This window comes from Nicotiana tabacum, chromosome 7 (assembly GCF_000715075.1).
Source record: "Nicotiana tabacum cultivar K326 chromosome 7, ASM71507v2, whole genome shotgun sequence".
NCBI lineage: Eukaryota > Viridiplantae > Streptophyta > Magnoliopsida > Solanales > Solanaceae > Nicotiana > Nicotiana tabacum.
Genome location: NC_134086.1, coordinates 153,360,959 through 153,381,317, shown reverse-complemented (window position 1 = coordinate 153,381,317; position 20,359 = coordinate 153,360,959). Strand labels below are relative to the sequence as shown.

General features: G+C 34.8%; 1 protein-coding gene across 3 annotated transcripts; it reads left to right on the top strand.

The window, feature by feature from the left end:
- The first annotated feature begins 15,322 nt into the window (after positions 1 to 15,322).
- LOC107778915 (AT-hook motif nuclear-localized protein 11) lies at positions 15,323 to 20,271 on the top strand. Of its 3 annotated transcripts, none has more exons than XM_016599240.2 (6): positions 15,323 to 15,524; positions 16,181 to 16,848; positions 17,507 to 17,574; positions 18,430 to 18,561; positions 19,127 to 19,288; positions 19,689 to 20,271. In XM_016599240.2, the coding sequence occupies exons 2-6, from the start codon at positions 16,434 to 16,436 to the stop codon at positions 19,917 to 19,919; spliced, it is 1,008 nt and encodes a 335-aa protein (XP_016454726.2). In that variant the 5' UTR covers positions 15,323 to 15,524; positions 16,181 to 16,433; the 3' UTR covers positions 19,920 to 20,271. The 3 variants fall into 3 exon arrangements, with proteins under 3 accessions (XP_016454726.2, XP_016454725.2, XP_016454727.2); XM_016599239.2 differs by having other exon boundaries at positions 15,440 to 15,832; XM_016599241.2 differs by lacking the exon at positions 15,323 to 15,524 and adding an exon at positions 15,622 to 15,837.
- Positions 20,272 to 20,359: the final 88 nt, after the last annotated feature.

Here is a 20,359-nt window from a genome sequence, read left to right as displayed (position 1 = left end):
TTGAATGACATCCGCACCATGGTTGTGACAGGCAATCCTCTTGCCGACTTCAATAACCCGTTGAAGGACTCTGACACGTTTGTAGTAAGAATTCCCCATCGTCTACCACCATCCGCATGCAACGTCCACTTTTTAGGGTCATGTCGCATTAACCAACGATAAGCTGCCTCATCTTCTTGCCTGATAGAATCCATATGCCTCCGAAATTTATGCTGTTGGTGGTCTGTTGCTGCCATCCACATCAAATCATGTAGATCCTTGTTGGGATGCGCCTTCTGGAAATTGGCCTTAAAGTGCCTCACACAGTAACGGTGGTATGCATAAGGTTCTTGCCATGCAGGCAAGTTCTCCACAGAACTTAATATACCACCGTACCGATCAGATATTAGACAAATACCTGAACGTTGTTTGACAACGTGCTCTTTCATGTGGTTCAAAAACAGCGTCCACGTCTCTGTGCTTTCATTGGCACAAACAACAAAAGCTAGAGGAAATATCTGTCCATTAGCATCTACTGCCACAACTATCAATAGCTTGATATCGTACTTTCCATAGACATGAGTTCCGTCTATGGATATTACTGGTCGGCAATGCGAAAAACCATCAATTGCTGGCTTAAACGCCCAGAACACGTAATTGAATATGTATTCTGGTGTTCCCGGACTCTGCTCAAGCTTCCATTCAACAACTGTCCTGGGGTTAAAGTGCTGCAATGCGGCCATGTACTTTGGCAGAGATGCAAATGACTTATCCCAATTACCGTAGACAATTTCAAACGCTCGTTTGCACCCGAGAAATGCCTTTCTTTTCGTAATGGTATGGCCATATTCCTGGTGGACCGATGTAATGCACTCTTTGATTGTATACCTTACAGACGTTTCGATATGCGGAATAAGTACAAGAGAAATCAAGTCAATATCCAAGTTGAAGTGATTCCTGTTGAATGTGTCCATTTCGCATGTGTGGGTGGGAATGTATTTACCCACTTTCCACATACCTGTCTTCTTCTTGGTCGCACGCAACATCCAATTACATGGCCAAAACCACCTGCGGCAAACAACCTTGTATACCATCGAACTTGACTCCCATACCTGCATCTCATGACACTCTTTTACGTTGTGCATTTTACAAGCCCTGCTTAAGCGCGTTTTATCAGGAAAAAGTATCCCCTTTGCAAGCACCGTTGGTCTAGACTCATCCCATATTGCTGTCCGGATTTCATCAAAATCCCTTGTTAGAGCTTCCATATCCGGCACGGTTGGCAAGTTATCAATGTAAGGAATCTCCCTTGAATGAAACGGCACTTCAGACTCATACACTCTTCGTCTAGGGGGTCTCTCTTCAAATCAGGTCCTTCCTCCTCATCCTGCTCATCACTATCCTCACGAAAAAGGGTGTCTCGTCTCCGAATTCATCGGCATTGTTATCGTAATCATTGTTCTGTTCCTCACTCTGTGCATCTGCCAGATCCCGATGTAATACGTCGTTTTCGGTCAATTGAGTTAGTACAGGTGGTTCAACTTGCTCGTTTTCACCGCACAACCAACAAAAATATAAGCTACTGAATTAATAAATAATTTCCATATGGCTATATCACTTCACTTACAAGTCATAATGTGATGAAATTTCATGATGGGCGTTTTCAATTAAGTGATGACTACCGGATGGGCCACTTGTAAAATTCATATCCGGCCGGTACCCCCTATTAACTATATGAGCGTTAATACAAATTTAATACGCCAAAAATATACATAATTAACACAAATGAAAATTAAAGTTTACCACTCGTCTTGTGAATTATGGAAAGCAGGGTATAAATTATTTTCTCGCTGCTCATTCGTCGGCGGTGATAAGTTTAAATCAAGGAAAACTCTTTCATCCGAAACCTGTCCGGCAAAAACTGCTCCATAATAACCACCCGATGACTGGGGGTTATCTCTGCTACGCACAACCTCGTTTTTTGGAACGTCTTCGACCTTCACGTACATCTCCAACATTGTGATTACAAGAAATTCCCAGCATTCGTCCGGAGTCCTCAGAAAATCACTCAAAGTTTCATCATCGTCGATGTTAAACTCCGAGTAAAAAGCAGCCCCCTGCGGAGTGACGGAATACGGATATTTTCCGGTTACTTTAAGTATCACTGAACGTTTCCTCACACTCAGTTTTTTGCATAACAACGATATCAATTTATCGTACTCTATTGTAAGTGGCAATTTAACATGACACTGAGCAGGTAAACTGTAGCCCACAGAGTTATTCTCCATCACAACCCCCCCCAATATAATGAAACTCTTATTCTACGCTCTTCAGACATAATGAAAAAATGCTGGAGAATTTAAGAACAATAAACGTTTCAACAAGAGGTAACAAAATTTTTGAATGAATTTCTATACAATTCTAACCTCTTTATATAGGAAATGGCTAGCCGGAATTTTTTTTATATATAGGTATAACGCCCAAAAGGTTGGCACTATACGCTTTTGAATTATTGAAGTCACGAATTATTGGTGGGGCCAGGAAATTTATGTATAGCGCCACTATACATGGCGCTATACATTAATGATGTATATATAGCGCCAGGTATTGTGGCGCTATACCTGGCCATGTCAGCTTTTACAGTATAGCGCCACAATACCTGGCGCTATACCTTAACGGTTCCGTTACTGTTAGTATATAGCGCCAGGTATTATGACGCTATATATAAAAAGGTCATTTTTTTACCACCTATTTGTGTAGTTTGAGTAAAAAAAACCACATTTTGGTTCCGGACTCTAAAATTTTAACCTTTATTGCCCTGTCCCATTTAGTATTTGTCAATGATTTTACCCTGCTCGGTTTATGTTCACTAGTAGCAAAGGATTTTGATATAGAAAATGGAGGGAAGTGCATTCAAAGTCAGAATGAAAGCAGCATTACGTTGTCTTTGTATGAATCTCATGTATCTCGCTATCCATATCCATATGGCAGCTTTACCAAAGCGACCACTTGGTGTTGAAGAGGCTACGCCTACACTATACTCTCTCCCACTTGTTTCTCTTCGAGGCCCAAAAAAGTCTCGTCATCTCAATTGTCCCTTTCACAAACTTGGACAGCCTACGTTTTAAATCTCTGATGCAAATCACGCGCGTGACTTTTGGGCACCTCTTCAACCAGGGGCCTATGTACTGTACCAAGGACGGATTTAATGAAAGTTACGGTTTCGACCCATAATAAAAATTTATATATAAAAAATTATTAAAATTACAAAATAGTAAATATGAACTTTTAGCTTAAAAAATAATGGTAGCATCAATACTAAAAAACTTAAAACTTGAACCTATAAAGTTTAAATTTTAAATCTGTCTTTGTCTTCTACCCGCATCTGCCCCTTGCGGCTTGTAAAATGGAGTACTTAATTATATTAGATGGTTATACTAAATCAATCAATCTAATCATAAAGTTACAAAATAAAGTGAAATTATGTATCATTTAATTATTACGTTCATTTCGTTACAACTCACTAAGACAATTTACCAGTTAGATGCGATGCTGGTAAAGTGCTCTCTCCCCACCTATAAAATTGTAAGTCAAATTATTAGAATTCGAGGGTGCATGGTTTGGTTTATGTAGTAATTATGCAGAAATTTTATGGGAGAATGTTTATGTGATGATATAATGTAAATATTATTTTGTGGTTAATAATTATGTAAAGATTGATATATTGTGAAAAAAATACTAATATAGTAAATTCTTAAGTACATTTTGTTATCGTACCATGTCAAGTTAAAACATTCAATCCACTATATCCCAATAAAGACTATATAGAGTTAATACAAGTTTCCATCAATGGGTGTCGCTTGACGATTGAGATTTCGTCACCATTACTCAAAAATTTTAAGTTCGAGTCCTAGAAATGGATCGAAGAACTTCTCAATATGGAGCACCCTTACTAGTTTATTGAGCTTATTCGAAGCGAATTCGAATTAATCAGATAAGTAATACTAAATATTAAAGAGAAAAAAAGGAGTTTGTACAAGTTTGGTTCCCACACCTAAGGAGGACCTATACCATTGGAAATTCAGCAACTAGTCTCACACAGTTCGACACATCATGTCCTACACTGTCACTGCAGATCAGAAGTGGACACGGGGAAGATTCGATACATTAGGAAACTGTTCCTAGCCAATGAATTAAACTATGGTCAAATGCTGACAACAATTATTAGCATAAATAAATTTGACTTTGGAAATATGAAAATGAAATAGCTAGTTTAACACTCCTTTACTTCATTATCATCGTGGCATGTCAGCTCCATATAATTTTATCCAGGGGTGTCTAACGGGCCGGGTCAGTCCGGTTCCGGATCGGTTCAGACTGGTTAAAACTAAAACCGATTCGGACCGGTAGAAGGGGGCTGGATGGGGCTGGATTATAGGGGTTGGGCAGTTTGCACCGTTCACTTTCGAACCACCGGTTAACCGGATCGATCAAACCCGGTCAATAAACCGTATTCTTCAACCAGTTAACCGGCCCGGCCCGGCCCAGACCGATTTAACGGTAACAATATTTTTTTTTCTAAGGTGGGCTCAGATTTCTGACCGTTGGCAACGGTCCATTTCAGAATATGGCCATTGCCCAACGGCTGAATTGCACAAATAGCCCATTTTTGTTTTGTTTTTTAAATATACCCCCTTTTGAAAAACTATAAATACCCCTCCCCCCTCTTCCTCATTTCTTCACTCATCTTGCAATTCTCATATTCTCTCATTCTTCAATCTTCACCTATTAAAGTGCAATCAGCTATTTGGCTCTTTTCTTTTGGAATTTAATTTATCGTAGTATTTATTATTTGAAGTTTGAACAATTGAACTTCAAAATTGAAACAATTGACGTTTCTTCGTGGTAACATTGGAGTTGCGAAATCATCAAGTGCTCAATTTATTGCCGAATTCGGTGCACTCCATCCAACTCTTTCTCTTATTTACTATTTTATTTGTATATTTATTTGTTGCTAGTAGCTAAATTTTTACAATATGTTTAATGCTGCAAAAAGAGTTTGTAACAAGATTACTAATTGGGAAAATAAAAAAGAGGTAGTAGTTCACCTTCAACATCTGGTAGTAATTTAAATACCTCTCCAAATATTCCTAAAATATTACATGATAATAATATAGATTATGAACAATTCCAGGAAGATTTGGTATAGAAGATAATGAATTAGAAATGGAAGATGAGATACCACTTACACCTAGTAGTATTGGAGCTGGTAGCAGGGGTGGTGGTTGTGGTGCTAGTAGTAGACCACCTGTGGCCCCGACTAGTAATCGTAGAAAAAGAAGTATGGTTTGGAATTTTTTTGAAGACATACCGAATAGTGATAGAGTTAAATGCAAACTTTATAATGATACTTTTAAACATAAGACTGGAGGACAATTAGGGGGGACTGAGACACTTAGTAGACATATGAGAATTGAGCATCCTATAGAATGAGGATCTGATGGAGATGGAAATCAATCAACTCTAAACCGTACTACTGGAGGTCTTGTGAAATATGATAAAATGAAGGATCGTGAGGAGTTAGCAAAAATGATTGTTTTGGATTGTCTACCTTTTTCTTTTGCTTCTTCATCATATCTTATTATGTATATTCAAAGGATTTACAATCCTTTATTTAAAGGTATCCCTAGAAGTACTTGTAGATATGATATCTTTAGACTTCATGGACAATATCAAATATACATACGTTATTTCTTTAGCCACCTTCCTTGTAGAGTTTCTCTAACTTCTGATATTGGTCATGCTGTTAATAGAAATGATTATTTGATAATTACATGTCACTGGATAGATGATACTACTTGTATGCAAAAACGTATTATCGCTTTTAAATATGATGAAGATCAGAGTCATACTGTTGCGTTTATAAGTAGTACTATTTGTGAAGTTGTTGAATTTTATAATCTCAAGTAAAAAGTATTGTGTATGTGTTTTGATAATGCTTCTAAAAATAATGCCGCAATTTCAATATTACAACTTCATTTGAAGCCACCTCTTGATGAAATTTTTCATGTTAGGTATGCATATCATGTTTATAATTTAATTGTTAAAAGTGGCCTTAATTTATTTTCAATTGAGATTACTCATGTTAGAAGAGCAGTTGATGTTATTCAGGAAATAATAGACAATCTAGAATAAAGAAATTTAAGAATAAGTGTGTCCAGTATAACCTTAAATACAGATTCATGCCAGACGAAATTGTTACTAGATGAAATTATACATATATTTTTAAAATATTGCTACAAATATAGATTTCCAATAATTGAAGTTGCTAATGCGCATTGTAGTGATCCAAACCGTATGTTAACAACTACTACTTGGGAGGTCATTAAGGATGTTGTTAGATTTTTACATAATTTTATACAACTACTGTTGAGTTTTCTGGAGTGTAAGCACGTGATTTTTGCCCTATATGAGAATTACTCCCAAAAAAATTCAAAAATAAAATGATTTTCCTTGGTGTGCAATTTTGTGATATTTTTGAATAATTATTTGTATTTGTCTGTGCATGTTTATTTGTTAAATTAATAAAAATACAAAAATATATCGCATTTTTTGCATGTAGGATTTAATTCTACAATTGTTAGTAATTAAGATTGTTTTACAAAAAAAAAAAAAATAGGCATCGTTTGCATTTTTAGCATTTAATGTCCAAATATACAATTTTATGCTTAATTATTACTTAATTGTGCGTTAATTATTATTGGGAGTTAATTTGCGCTTTTATAACTTAATTTAGTTCTTAATAATAATTTAAGTATTTTTGTAATTTAGTTTTAGAAAAATAAAAGAAGAAAAGAGAGCGAAAAAATAAAGAAAAATCGGATTGGGCCACTTCTTCAAATTTCAACCCCAGACCCAAAAAATTGTCCAACCTTCCCACGAACCGGTCCATTTCAAATCGGGTCGACCCAATCCATAACCCAACACCCCTTATCTTGCATTTCAAAAACAAAACAAAACAAAACAAAACAAAAAAGAAAACCCTAAAAACCTAAACCATCCCCCCTCCCTATCTTCTTCTTCTCCAAGCTTCACCAAGCTCCAACCATGGCTGCCCAACGTCAACCACCCTCCAGTCCACCAGCCTCCGCCTCACGACCAGCTCCTCTGCCGCTGCTTCGTCTTCTTCTCCGCCGGAAAACCCTCGACAAAAGAAAAAAAAAACAAATGACCCTCGAAGAGCTGCTTCACAGCTGCGTTGGCTGCTCCATGCTTTCTTCATCGCCGTCTTCCTCCTCGACTACCATAGCTGCTGAACGCAGCAACAGTCGACGACCATGGTTTCTTCAGCCCGCTGCTGTTGCGTCCTTTTCTCAACGCTGTTGCTGCTGTTTCTTTTTCCTCCATTGTTGATGCTGTCGCTGCTTCGTTATCTTCTCCAACTCCTCCGAGCTGCTGCTTCTTCGCCATGGCCAGCTGCGTCTGTTTCACGTTTCTGCTTCTGCTGTTGCTTCATCTTCTTCGTTTCGTCAAAGTTCGAAGGTTTTTTCGTTGAGTCGAGGTCCGGTACGTCGAGTTTTCTGTTCGAGTTTTGGTTGGAGGTCGTCAAAACAGTCCCTACATAGTCCGAGGTCGTCGTTGGTAAGTCGTTGTTCGTCGTTTCGATCCGGTTAGTAGATTTTGAGTTTTATTTTTGTCCGTATTTCGTTTTGATATTTCTCGAATCTAAAATCGGTAGATGTTTGATTTTTGTTTTGTTCATGTTCATTGTTTTGTTAATTTTTCATTTGTTCATGTGAAATTGTTAGTTTAATATTTGTTAGATTCAAATTGAAATTTAATTAATTATTTCTTCAATTTGTTTCATGTATTTCATGTATTTTTCATAAATTGTTAATATTGTTAGATTCAAGTTTAAGCTCATAATTGTTTCTTGTTCGATCTTGTTATTTGTCTAAAAAAAAGAATTTAGTTGTAGTCGGGGAGTATGTTGGTTTAATCATGTGAATCCATCATGTTTTGTTGTTTAAAAATAGATTTAATTCATGTTCATCTTTGTTTGAAGTTCGTTTTTAATTCAGTGATTTAATGTGAAGTTATGTTTTAATTTTTAGAATCATGTATCTTTGTTATAATTTTGTTGGATTTAATTTTAAAAGATCAATTGATTATTTGAAATTTAGTGATTTGAATAAGTTTATTTGTTTTGTTTAAACTTAATACAAGTTTAATTCGAATTTGAATAAAACTTGCTTGTTATTGTTATTGAATCTTTTCATTTATTTTCATACTTTGTTTGATTGTTCTTGAATCCGAAATTAGTATAAGTTTGATTTTTCTTATTTATTTTTTATCATTTATGATTATTTCTTGAGTTTGTCTCATAATCTTGTTTAAGTTTAATATAGGAATTGTTGGTTGTAATGTTGTTAGAGTTAATTTTAAGTTCAAATGATTATTGAATTTAGAAATCTGAATATACTTGTTTGTTGTTGTTGTTGTTGAATCTGAAAGTAGGTTTGTTTGTTGCTAAAAATATTGTTCAATCAAAATTTTAGTTGTTCTTTGTTGTTCAATTTGTGTTCATGTGATATTGTTGTTGTGTTGTTCATCCGTGTTCATATGATTTGTTGTTTGAATTTGTGTAGAAATTGGTCATATTGGCTATATTTTGGTTGAGTTTGATTAATTGATTTGTTATAGCTGATGGAGGTAGTTTGGTAAATTGCAGTACATTCAGGGTAAAATGGTAATTGCAATAAGGTCGGAGGGGTAGTTTGGTAATTGTACATTATGTAATTCTTTATGTTAAGCATGAGGGACAAAATGTATTGGGGTGTGGGTGATATAGTTGTTTGATATAAATGGGGGACAAGACAAAATGTAGTGGAGGGGAATATGATAATTGTTTATGGTAGGCATGAGGGACAAGATGTAATGGGTTGGTTTGATATATTAGTTTAATGTAGTGGGGGATGAGTGGGAAGATAATGAGTTTGGTAGGAGAAAGTGTGGTTTTATTAATGAATTAAAGGGTTTGGGATGGAAAATAAATGGAGAAGTCTTGAATCAAGAAAGATAAGAGGAGAAAAAAAGAGAGAGTTTGAAAAGAAGAATAAGAGAGAGAGAAAAAAGGGCTGAATATTTAAGAGAGAGAAAAATTCCGAAAAATATTAAAACTTTCAAATAAAAAACAACTAAAAAAAAAATCTTCTGCTTTCTTTTATTGTTTGAAATCAGCATTAATTGTTGTTGTTTCATCAAAGCTTGAAGCTTTTGTTTTTGGGATTACTGCTCCACTGGTTTGCAAACTCTGTTCTTGGGTTGTTACTGTTGCTGGACTGTTGTTGCTGTGCTGTATTGTTATTACTGCTGCTGATTTTCATCTTCATTTTCTTTTGCTTCCAATATCAGGTACACAATTGACACGCTGGTTATTGTAAACTGAAACATGTAGCATGAATACGAAAATGAAGAGTTGAAGTTCCAGATTTATTTTAATTATATTCTAAATTTTATTTGTATATATAAATTGTTTAGCTTACTCTAATCAGAATCATGTAGCTGTTTAATATATATAGTGAAACATCGGATGATAGCTTAACGGACGAACTATCTATATATTGCCTAAAAATAAATAAATGGTGTAGTAACTTCGTCTAGTTAATTCGCTATTGTTGGATGATTACCATGTCTCAAAAGCACGTTAGTTCATCAAAATAGACCATTTTGGAACTTGGAGGAATGTTGTTTTAGTTAAATATTATTGGTTAATTTCAGCATGTAAATAAATTAAGACATTTTTTTATTTTATTTTGTAGAGACAAATTTAATAGAGAATAATGTAGGCATTTTAGGATTGTCTTTTAAAAATAAATGAGACGAGCCTCGCCGAAATAAAATACAAAATTGTGGGGCCCTCGATAAATGTTTAATTAAAATTAATTAGACTTTAGGATGAGCCGCTTTGCAAAATTCCACGGCCTTACCCAGAAATAATAATACGCTAATTGCTTTAAGCGCGCATTTTAATAAGCTTACCTTCTTAAACTCGGGTGTGCATTTCATGCGACCCAAATCCAAATCCCAAAATATTGAATAAAAATGTGTTCCGGATTGCGGGTGCATTTCATGTGACGTAATCCAAAGACATGTTTTAAACAATGTTCACATTCTTGTAAAAATAATAATAACAATTATGAAAGCGGTAAAAAGATAAAATTTGCACATAAGTTCATATTTGTATAAAATCAGATAATCAAGCCGAATATAACAGTTGAGCGACCGTGCTAGAACCACGGAACTCGGTAATGCCTAACACCTTCTCCCGGGTTAATAGAATTCCTTATCCGGATATCTGGTACGCAGATTGTAATATGGAGTCATGCTTTTCCTCGATTCGGGATTAAAATTGATGACTTGGGACACCCTAAATCTCCCAAGTGGCGACTCTGAAATAAATAAATAAATCCCATTTCGATTGTCCTTTAATTGGAAAAAACTCCTTGTACCCTCGCGGGGGCGGAAAAAGGAGGTGTGACATGGAGCATATTACCCTACTGTTACTATGGCTTTAGTACATATAGCTGAAATTTCTTTTCTACTCTTTGAATTTAAGAAGAAAGAAAAATATATGGATATTGTTGAAAAAATGCAAGCAAAATTCAAAAAATATTTCTTTCCAATTCCTCTGATTTACTTAATTGGTGCTGTTTTAAATCCTTCTATTAAGATGTCAGATTGTCACTAATTAATGAATGCTTTATATACTTATATGGAGATTGGACCAACTGAAACCCAGATTTATATACTTGTATGAACAAGCTAAATGAATATTTACAACAATTATATAATTATTATGCAAATGTAATTGATGATGCTGCTCTTAATGTAGGCAATGTTAATCCCACTATGCACTGTACCACTTCTGCTACTGTGGATGATGAAGAAGGCATTGATAATTTTAATATTTTTTCTACATTTTCTAACACTCAAACCAGTAGCAGGAACATTGATGAACTTCAATTCTACTTGCAGAAGCAAAAAGAGCCTCGCACAACGGAATATTCACCGTTGGGATGGTGGCATGAGAATGGAAAGCAATTTCCTGTTCTTTTCGCTATGGCTCGGGACATGCTAAATGTGTCAATTTCAACTGTTGCATTAGAGAGTGCATTTAGCCAAGCAAGACAACAACTTGGAGACACCCGTCACTCATTGGGAAGCAATGCTTTGGAAGTTTTAGTATGTTTCAGAGATTGGATTAGATTGGAACGAAGAAATCAAGGACGTGAAGATGTTGATAGCCCAGAAGACGAGGAACTTGGAGATATATTAACACATGGTAACCCATCCGAATTTAACACTCCAGAAGAAGGTCACTCAGTTCATATTGATTATGAAGAACTTACTAAGGCAATGCAAAACCTTTGAATTTACTCTTTTTTGGTTAATTTACTTGTTGTTAAATGTAAACTTTTCAATTTATAAGTTTGAATTTTGAAATAAATGTAGCACTTGCAATTTATAAGTGCAATGTTTTTCCATCTTCATTATATTCTTTATATTTTTACTTTATATTAATATAACTTACAATAGTTATACAAAATACAAAAAAAATAACACTAAATCCGGCCCGGCCCCATGAACCCGTAACCCTTACGGTTCAATTTTTACCCGGATGAACTCGAACTCGTTAAACCCGGTATACCCCAACCCGTAACCAGCCCGAACCATAACCTGTACAGGTACTAAATTTCCCTACCCAGCTCGGCCCGGTCCACCCGTTAAACATCCATAATTTTATCACTTAATTTCCTCTCTCGCTCATCTCAAACTTTTATTCTTCAAGTACTGTTTGGTTTTTATGTTTTTTTTTTGTGTTACCTTTTGTGCTTCTTCTTTTATAAAATGAAAAACGTACTTATGAGTAATTGTTTGCGTGCAATCTATCTATAATTAAAAGTAGGAAAAAAAAGTAATCTCATTAAGCCAAGTTGCATCACCCTAATATATCACTTGGCACTTTAAGACGTCGCTACAACTAATTGGGAACTAAAAGTTTATTTGGGAGAAAAATGTCCTACAAAATTTGGTAGAAATTTCGCAGCCTTTTATTTTTTAAGAATTAAGTGGGTTTACACGTGAATAACCGTTTAATCCACAATATAATTTAAAAACTTTTTAACTTCCACGCGCCCTAAATTATCTCTGCAAAATAACAATAGTCAGAGTGTCCTCAACTATGTAAATCACGATTGAAACTCATAATCTCTATCAACTGCTCATTAACAACTGCTCAAAACTACAAACTTATATTTCTTCCACTGATACACGATATTTTAATTCTAATCTTCCTACCGCTATCAAGAATTCAAGAAAACATACGACTTATGCAAAGAGTGACTACTCACCGTAATTTCATCAAGGATATAATAGTTTCGAAAATGCAATGGAATTTGAAAGTTCGGATTGTTCGTCGGTAAGAAGTACCAGATCGTTATAATTCATACGTTGCATTCTCGATTGAATTGGTTCTATAAGATGAAAAGGTATTCAAAATATGTTATTTTCTTACTAATTTGTTTTGCTCTCTGTTTCTTAAGTTGCAAAATTGAATTTGTTGCATTGTATGTTTGAGTTATTAATCCGTTCAAGTCTACTAGATAAAAGTACTATTAATATAAATTAAGTTTCAAATATAGAGTAGTTGCTATGTTTATGTGACTTACTAATTCGTTCAAAAAGAAAAAATTTGGAGTTCTTGCTCTGTTTGTTTAACTTACTAATTCATCAAACTCTATTATTGATAAGTAGTATTAGTATAAATTCAAGTATTCTTAATATAAATTAGTATTAGTTCCTTTGGATTTTTTTGTGTTGCTAATTCGTTATACCTTCTTTGTTTTTAATGTGATTAAATTACAAATCTGAAGTTGTTTCTCTGTTTCTTTCACTTACTAATTCTTTCAACTCTACTGTTGAAAAATAATATTACTATAAATTAGTATTAGTATAAATTCAAGTATAGTAATATAAGGATTTGTATTAGTTAATCTGGAATTATTGTATTACTAATTCCTCCAAACACTTCTTTTTATAATTTAATGTAATTCTTTATAGGGCGATCAGATACATGCTTCTACTGGAAAGTCAGTTTTGCATCTTTTCAAAATATAAATTAATGAGCTTAGATTACAGCCAAACCTCTCTATAACAACATCCCTATATAACAATGCTTCACTATAAAAGCCAAGCTTTTTCAGAACCAATTTTATATTATGTTATAATATATGTTCTCTATACAACACTTTGCTATAACATCCAAAAATATTTGGAACAAACGAGGCTATTATAGAGAGGTTTGACCGTGTATCTTATGGTAAACTTTATAGTTTGCCAAAATAAGAAAAGGTTCAACACCATAAAACATAGGTGAGGCTGACATTTACTCAACGGGTAATAGTGATTGAAACAACTGTTCCACTTTTCCCAATGAACATTTTTGATTTGCGACCATATGATCAATTGATAAATAAGGTTGGTGTGAACGAGATTAAGTTATTCGGTAAAAATAACTTTTACCTTAAATTTCTAATTATGAATTTTTCTTCTATTTCTTTTTAACATTTTCTTTTTCTTTCAATGTGATCGGAGAAATCGTCAATTTTAGTGAATTACAAACGCACAAACAAGGTAAATTTTTTAAGAAGTTTATGAACATCGAACTAGACGATGATGAGTAAGAATAAACAGTCATCTACTGATTAAGAATGGATTTGATAATTACATATGCTTAAGCTTATATATCTATTTCTATTTGACAGGAATAAGAAGTTATCTGCTACATTATGGGGCAAATTTATTGATGAAATTGTACCTCACCTGTTAAGTTCTAACAACAAGCCTATTATCGTTATTATGTAGCTCATAAAATCCCATAAATTTCAAGGTAAAATGCAATTATTTAATTTGATATTACTTTGTGAAAGTTATTCATTACATCTTAAACGTATGTTGTTTTGCATATTCATATTATGTGCGCAATACTTGGAATGCATCAAAGCTGTGGATTAAACCAAATTTTCCTTAATCCGAAGAGTTTAAAACACAATTTAATATATATTTTTTTCACTGCATCTATACTCACACATATTTTTTCAAGTATACATCTAACTGTTTCACTCATTCATAAATGCATATTACTTTATGTTCAGGATAATCACTCTGAGAGGCTAACTCAAACCATTTATCAACAAAGTTATTGTGTCTCGAATGAGTTAGTGAAGGACATTATTCAAGTTAAAATAATTGGTCAACTAGTAGAGTCCATACAAGTTAGTAAACTATCTTGTGTGTAGTTATAACGAAGGATAATAAGTTATTAATTAGAGAGGAAAACTTGTTACCACTTTAAATTTTTAACTTACATTATGAACAATATCAAGAGATAAGCACATACGATTTCATAACTCAAATATTTAATCCCACGTTAGCGTAATCCTTGTGTAGTTGTGTTATAATCCCAGATTTTCGTAACATGATGCTCTAAAAGCAAGTAACGACTCAACACCTTAAGACTATATAAAAAAGCAGTTCGGTGTATTAGCTCCCATTATGTGCGGGGTTCGGGGAAGGGCCGGACCATAAAAGTCTATTGTACGCAGCCTTACCCTGCTATTTTTATTGCTTGAACCCGTAAACTCCAGACTACATGGCAACAACTTTACCAGCTACGCCAAGGTTCCCCTTCCATCTTAGGACTATATGAATCAATGAAATAATATATCAAGATATAAAATTTGGTATTGTTTTATCCTGTCTTTGATTAGTATTTGAATCATGCATAGTTAATCTTGGTATAAATTAATACATCAATTTGTGTATTATTTTGTACTTAATATAAACATGAAATAACAATATATGGATAAATTACTCACCAAAAGACAAAATTACCCATTATCTTTTTCTCATACCCAAAATCAACACCTTTCAATTTTATTAAATTTAACAAAATAAACAATATCTTAAATTTTCCATTTATTCTATAGTATAAATTAATCATATATCCAACAAAAATAATATTTATATTATAATTTATGTATTACTAATTCCTTCTATCACAATCTTTCATGCAACTTATTTCTTAACCAGAAAGCACTTAAGTGGCAATGTTCACAAACTTCAGGGTCAAAAGTGAACATTAGGACGATAGTTAAAAAAAGTGCGCGTGCCAACGCGTCATAAGCTGCGCGTGGAAATGGACATGCAAATTGAAAAGTCTTTATTAAATTAATTTTTGGGCGCAATAAATATCGGCATTATCCACTCAGCGCCTTTTTTCAGGTTTGAGAGAGCGCATATACTCTCTCTTCAATTCAATCTTCAGAAACTTTGCTCAAACAAATTGGCATCACTCAATTTCTCTCTCACATACCACACAATGACACAACACATATCTATACCCTCTGAAACTGAAACAGAAATAGCTCTCTCTACCCCACATTTGAATTTCCATTTTCATTTCAGATAAGGACTTGTCACAGGTTATACTAACTTCACCATTTCCCCCCTCTTTCTTTCTCTATGCAAAAAACTTTCTTTTTTCCCAAAAGGGTCACCTCTTTTTTGCATTTTAATTAGTTTGGTGTCAGTTTCTTTGGCAAAAATATCATAAAGTTGTGATCTTTATTCAATTTGCAATATCAAGAATGGATTTTTATTACTGGGGTTCTTGTTCCTGATGCAATGACATTGATTTCTTCGTTGGGTTTTGGCTTTTTCTGTTTAAATGGTGTGGGATTTTGTCCATGAAGCAGAAACTTGGTGTTTAATTAAGGGTTGGTTTTGAATGGTAAGGTGAATGATATTAGTTTAGCATCTGTTTGTTTTTGCATTTTTCTTAAATGTGAAGCCCCTTTCCTTTTCTATTTGGTTTGGTTAGCTGCTAAAAGTTCTTGTATTCTTTTTCTTGTGTTCTTTCTTGTTTATCTTAGCCCTTTTGCTTTGAACTTGCATTTCTCTTCCCATGCACATGTCTCTTAGCCTCTTGTTTTGTTTATCTGTTGAATTTAGTTACTCAGGACTCTTTTCCTTTCATTTTCTTACTTTAGTGTGTTTCTACTTTTATCTATATGCCTAGTTTATGTTGCTATTTCTTAACTTACTTCATGTCATTAACATAGTCTTAAAATCTTTTCAGATTTTGCACTAATTGGGAGGCTTTAAGGAAATCTTGAATGTGCATAATAAAGTTCAGTTCAGTGTTTTAGGAGGTTCAGTCTTTTTCTGCCATTCATCCAAGGCTGCAACTTTTACTGGTTTTCATGTTGTGAAGACCACCTTTTATGTTTAGCACAAAGAGCTGTGACTTTGATCCCTTTTCCTTTGAGATTTAAATAACTGTTTAAAGGGGATTTTATTGTTTTTGGAGTTCTGAGAAAAGAAATAAATGTATGGATCGAAGGGAAGGTATGATGTTACCTGGTTCCGCTCCTTACTATATGCAGAGAGGGATGAGCGGGAATGCCCCTGGTTTACAGGGATCACCAAGCATTAATCCTTCATTACCTACTGCCAATATTCCCTTTCAATCTAGTAGTAGTGTCGCTTCGATTCCACAAACACTAGTAGTGGATCCTTCTTCGACGATATCCCCAAGAGGTAGTATTGGTGCATCATCAGCATTGCCACAAGGTGAGCCCGTGCGCAGAAAGAGGGGTAGGCCTCGGAAGTATGGAGCTCAAGGGGCGATGTCGTTGGCATTGACTCCACCTCCATCTACTCAGGCAATGACATTAAACCCAACTCAGAAGAGGGGTAGAGGAAGGCCACCAGGAACTGGACGCAAGCAGCAACTTGCCTCTTTTGGTAATTTCTCCCTTTAGTTTGCATTTCCATGGATCCTGCACCTTTTGAGTAGTTAAATGGTAGTGACCTGATATATTTGTTTACTACTCTTGGTAGTTTTTGTTAAGTTCTTTGTTCAATCAAGGACTTCATCTGACTGAGGAAGTTCTACAAACTTGCTTCTGTGCAGTCCTCTTAGGCCATAAAATGTTCCTTTTTGCAGTTGGCTATCTGCGTCCTTATGATTTTGCTTATCATTGTGTCTTCCTCAACAGTGAATGGAATTCTCTTGCAAGAAAGCTACCTCATATAAGATAGATAGGCTACCTCCTATAAGATAGATAGACATGTAAAAGGATGATAAAGCATATTGATCTGATAAGTACACAGAAGCTTTTATAGTCACGTGAGGCTTCAGAGTGGAAAATCTGAACCACCAAACTCAATTATTGTCCTAAAGACAGTAAAATTTACTTTCTACACATGATAGTCGAGGTTGAAATTTCATTAAATTCTTTTCTTCCTTTATTAAGTACCAGTGTTATTCATCAACATGAGTGTTGTTTTCTATCCATTGAGCATTTTCCGAAATTCCTGCGGCTGTTGTGTTTCATTGACATGCTTTTTGGTTGCCGACTTGCTGTTTGATTGTCTTATAATTGGTTGGTTCTTTTGCTAGGTGGATGGTTGTCCAATACAGCTGGAATTGGTTTTACCCCTCATGTCATCATGATTGCTGTAGGAGAAGTATGTGATTCACATGTTTTAGAGTGTGTAAATTAGCATATCACATTAATAGCATGACTGAAACTACTGTTTTAACTTTTTTCTCGCTTCTACCATGCTGGCACATTACAGCTTTATACACGGAAATTGTACGAGCATGGGAATGAACTTTTCTACCCCCTGTTTATTTTCCAACGTTAGGCTTTCTATGAACTTGAGAAAGAAGTAACGTAATGAACTCAAATAGCAAAGAAAGAAAAAGAATTAGTATCATTTAATTTTGGTCTAGATATCTTCAGGGACCTAGACTGATCAGTACATGAGCATATGCAGTGAGAGGGATTATTTGGTTGCTATATGCTTCTCTCCATCGGATTGGGGTGCGTTTGCTTGTGGAAGGGGGAGAGGGGAAAGCAAAATGTTTACACGTCTTTTGCGCTTAACTATTGCATTGGAACTTACTTGTCATTAACTAGGAACAACTAAAGATTTTTCTTTACAGATTTGCAATCTCAATATATTGATAAGCATCTCTGAAAGTCTCTCATACTACCATTCTGCTGTTTATGGGTGCTTTTTTAGCTGTAGTTGGCTTAATGAATTGAGTATGTAAGGAGAATGTGGAATCAGTTATCTTAGGAGGTTTCTTTTAATAGTTGACACTTGAAAGTGAAAAGTCAAATTATGTTTGAATTAACAAATAAAAGGTGATTCTACGCTTGAGCACAGTAGAATATTGTTATAACTTCAATGTGAAAAACTGCTTGTGGCTTACCATAATTAGTGCTCTTTCAGCCATTCAGTTACTTTTCTATTTTGATTTTAATTCTGGCAATAACAATATTAATGAGTGGTTCATTTGCGGCTTTCCTGCAGGACATCACAACAAAAATAATGTCATTTTCGCAAGAAGGGCCTAGATCAATATGTATTTTATCAGCAAATGGTGTCATCTCCACTGTAACTCTTCGTCATCCATCAACTTCTGTCGGCACTGTTACATATGAGGTCTGAAGACTAACATTAGATTCCAAAAACATAATTTAAGCTGATAACAGCAAGTTGATATCTCCTAAACGGAGAGCATAAATGTCTATAGTTCAGACTGATATGCAGAAAGTTTTTATCTTTGCTTGAGATGCAAAGGTGAAATTGAGTTGTTTGCTAATGGATAGGAAATAAAACTGTTAATGTTACCTGGATATGTTATTAACCCTGAAATGATTTTGATAGCTAATTGCCTATGTCCTTAATACCCAATTGGAGAATTTTTAACTCATAGATTAAGAAATTTTGTGGCCTAGACTTCATGGTTGTTTGCTTAATTCTTATGTATAAATGTTTTAATTCACTAGTCACTTTTTCTTGGTTTGACATTTAAATTGCACTAGTGAGGAAGCTGATCGTACTTTTCCCTAGCTATTGATTGCAGATGCCAGAACTTTTGTACTGATTATAATTGTGTTAAGTACTGAATTAAGTATATTATTGCATATTACCTCATTTACCCCCTCATTCTCCATCTTTCTCCTGCAAAAGTAAACTTCCAAGCAAATGTTCTTATCCCATACAGGGACGGTTTGAGATATTATGTCTATCGGGCTCTTTCTTGGTCAGCGATAGTGGTGGATCTCGGGGTAGGATTGGTAGCCTTAGTGTTACTCTTGCTAATCCAGATGGTCGCGTGATAGGTGGTGGAGTTGGTGGTCTTCTAATTGCAGCAAGTCCGATTCAGGTATTATTTTCAATGCCTTTCATCTTAACGAGATCTCCATTTGATGTCTTTGAACAGAAGTCATTAGGTATTTGGCTAATGTCTTTGAACAGAAATCATTAGGTATTTGGCTATCTTCGTGATACTCTGATGAAGTCATTTGAAAAATAGTAAGAAACTAAATAAGGTTGCTTCCATTCTAACCCACATGCACCTTTGAATCTCAAAAGGGTTTGACTTGTTTTAGATATTGTTTATAATTGTGTTATCATCTCTAGATCATGACGAAATTGGTTTTCCTATTAAACTTCTTGCTTGCTTGATGACATAGAGGCTAAGCCTTCTTATCTTGTGGTGAATTCAGACCCTTGACTTATCACTTACCTGTTCAAATCCTGAAATTGAAAGTGAATGACTTCAGGTAATAGTGGGAAGCTTTTTATGCTCAAGTTCGAAGGCAAAGAAAAGAGCTGCAGAAAGTGTACAAAGCGCAGGAACTTCAGATCTTCAAACCACTGGCAATTCTGTAAATCCAGCTGATGCTCTATCGAACCAGAATCTTACACCATCCTCTTCAATGGGAGTATGGCCTAGTTCAAGGCAGATGGATCTACAAACAGGCCATATTGACATTGATTTGATGCGAGGATGACTACTTCATATGTAGGTGGACGAGTGAGCACTGTATATATTATGTTCTGATTTCTCCAGTCCTACCATCTTGACATGAGACATGTTCTTATAGCCATCAGCAGCACCATAGATTGTAGTGATAGAGGAGTTTTTTTTTTTTTTTTTTGCAGTTTAACTTGAATCTGCCTTTCTACTTTAGTAGTAGTTCCATTCATGCTGGAGGCTTCAGCCAGCGCGTGTAACATTTTGTGGGTTGTCTTCTAGAAACAGACTGTTCCATGAAATTGGCGAATTTTTTCTTGATCTTGTGGTGGAAGACATACTTTTATTATTTCTTGGTTTCATTGGTATATGTCTGCCTGAGTTTGAAATCTGTTCCTCAGTAATTATTCAATGCTTTGAGAGCCTTGGATGTGTCTTTTATGTCTCTACCATTCAATAGAAAACATTATAACATGC

What these genes read in the sequence shown, in the direction of transcription:
- LOC107778915 (XM_016599240.2), top strand. Translation starts at nt 16,434, where the DNA reads ATGGATCGAAGGGAAGGTATGATGTTACCTGGTTCCGCTCCTTACTAT. An exon ending in GCAGCAACTTGCCTCTTTTG is followed by an intron (nt 16,849 to 17,506) that starts GTAATTTCTCCC and finishes TTCTTTTGCTAG; the next exon opens with GTGGATGGTTGTCCAATACA. An exon ending in TCGGCACTGTTACATATGAG is followed by an intron (nt 18,562 to 19,126) that starts GTCTGAAGACTA and finishes TATCCCATACAG; the next exon opens with GGACGGTTTGAGATATTATG.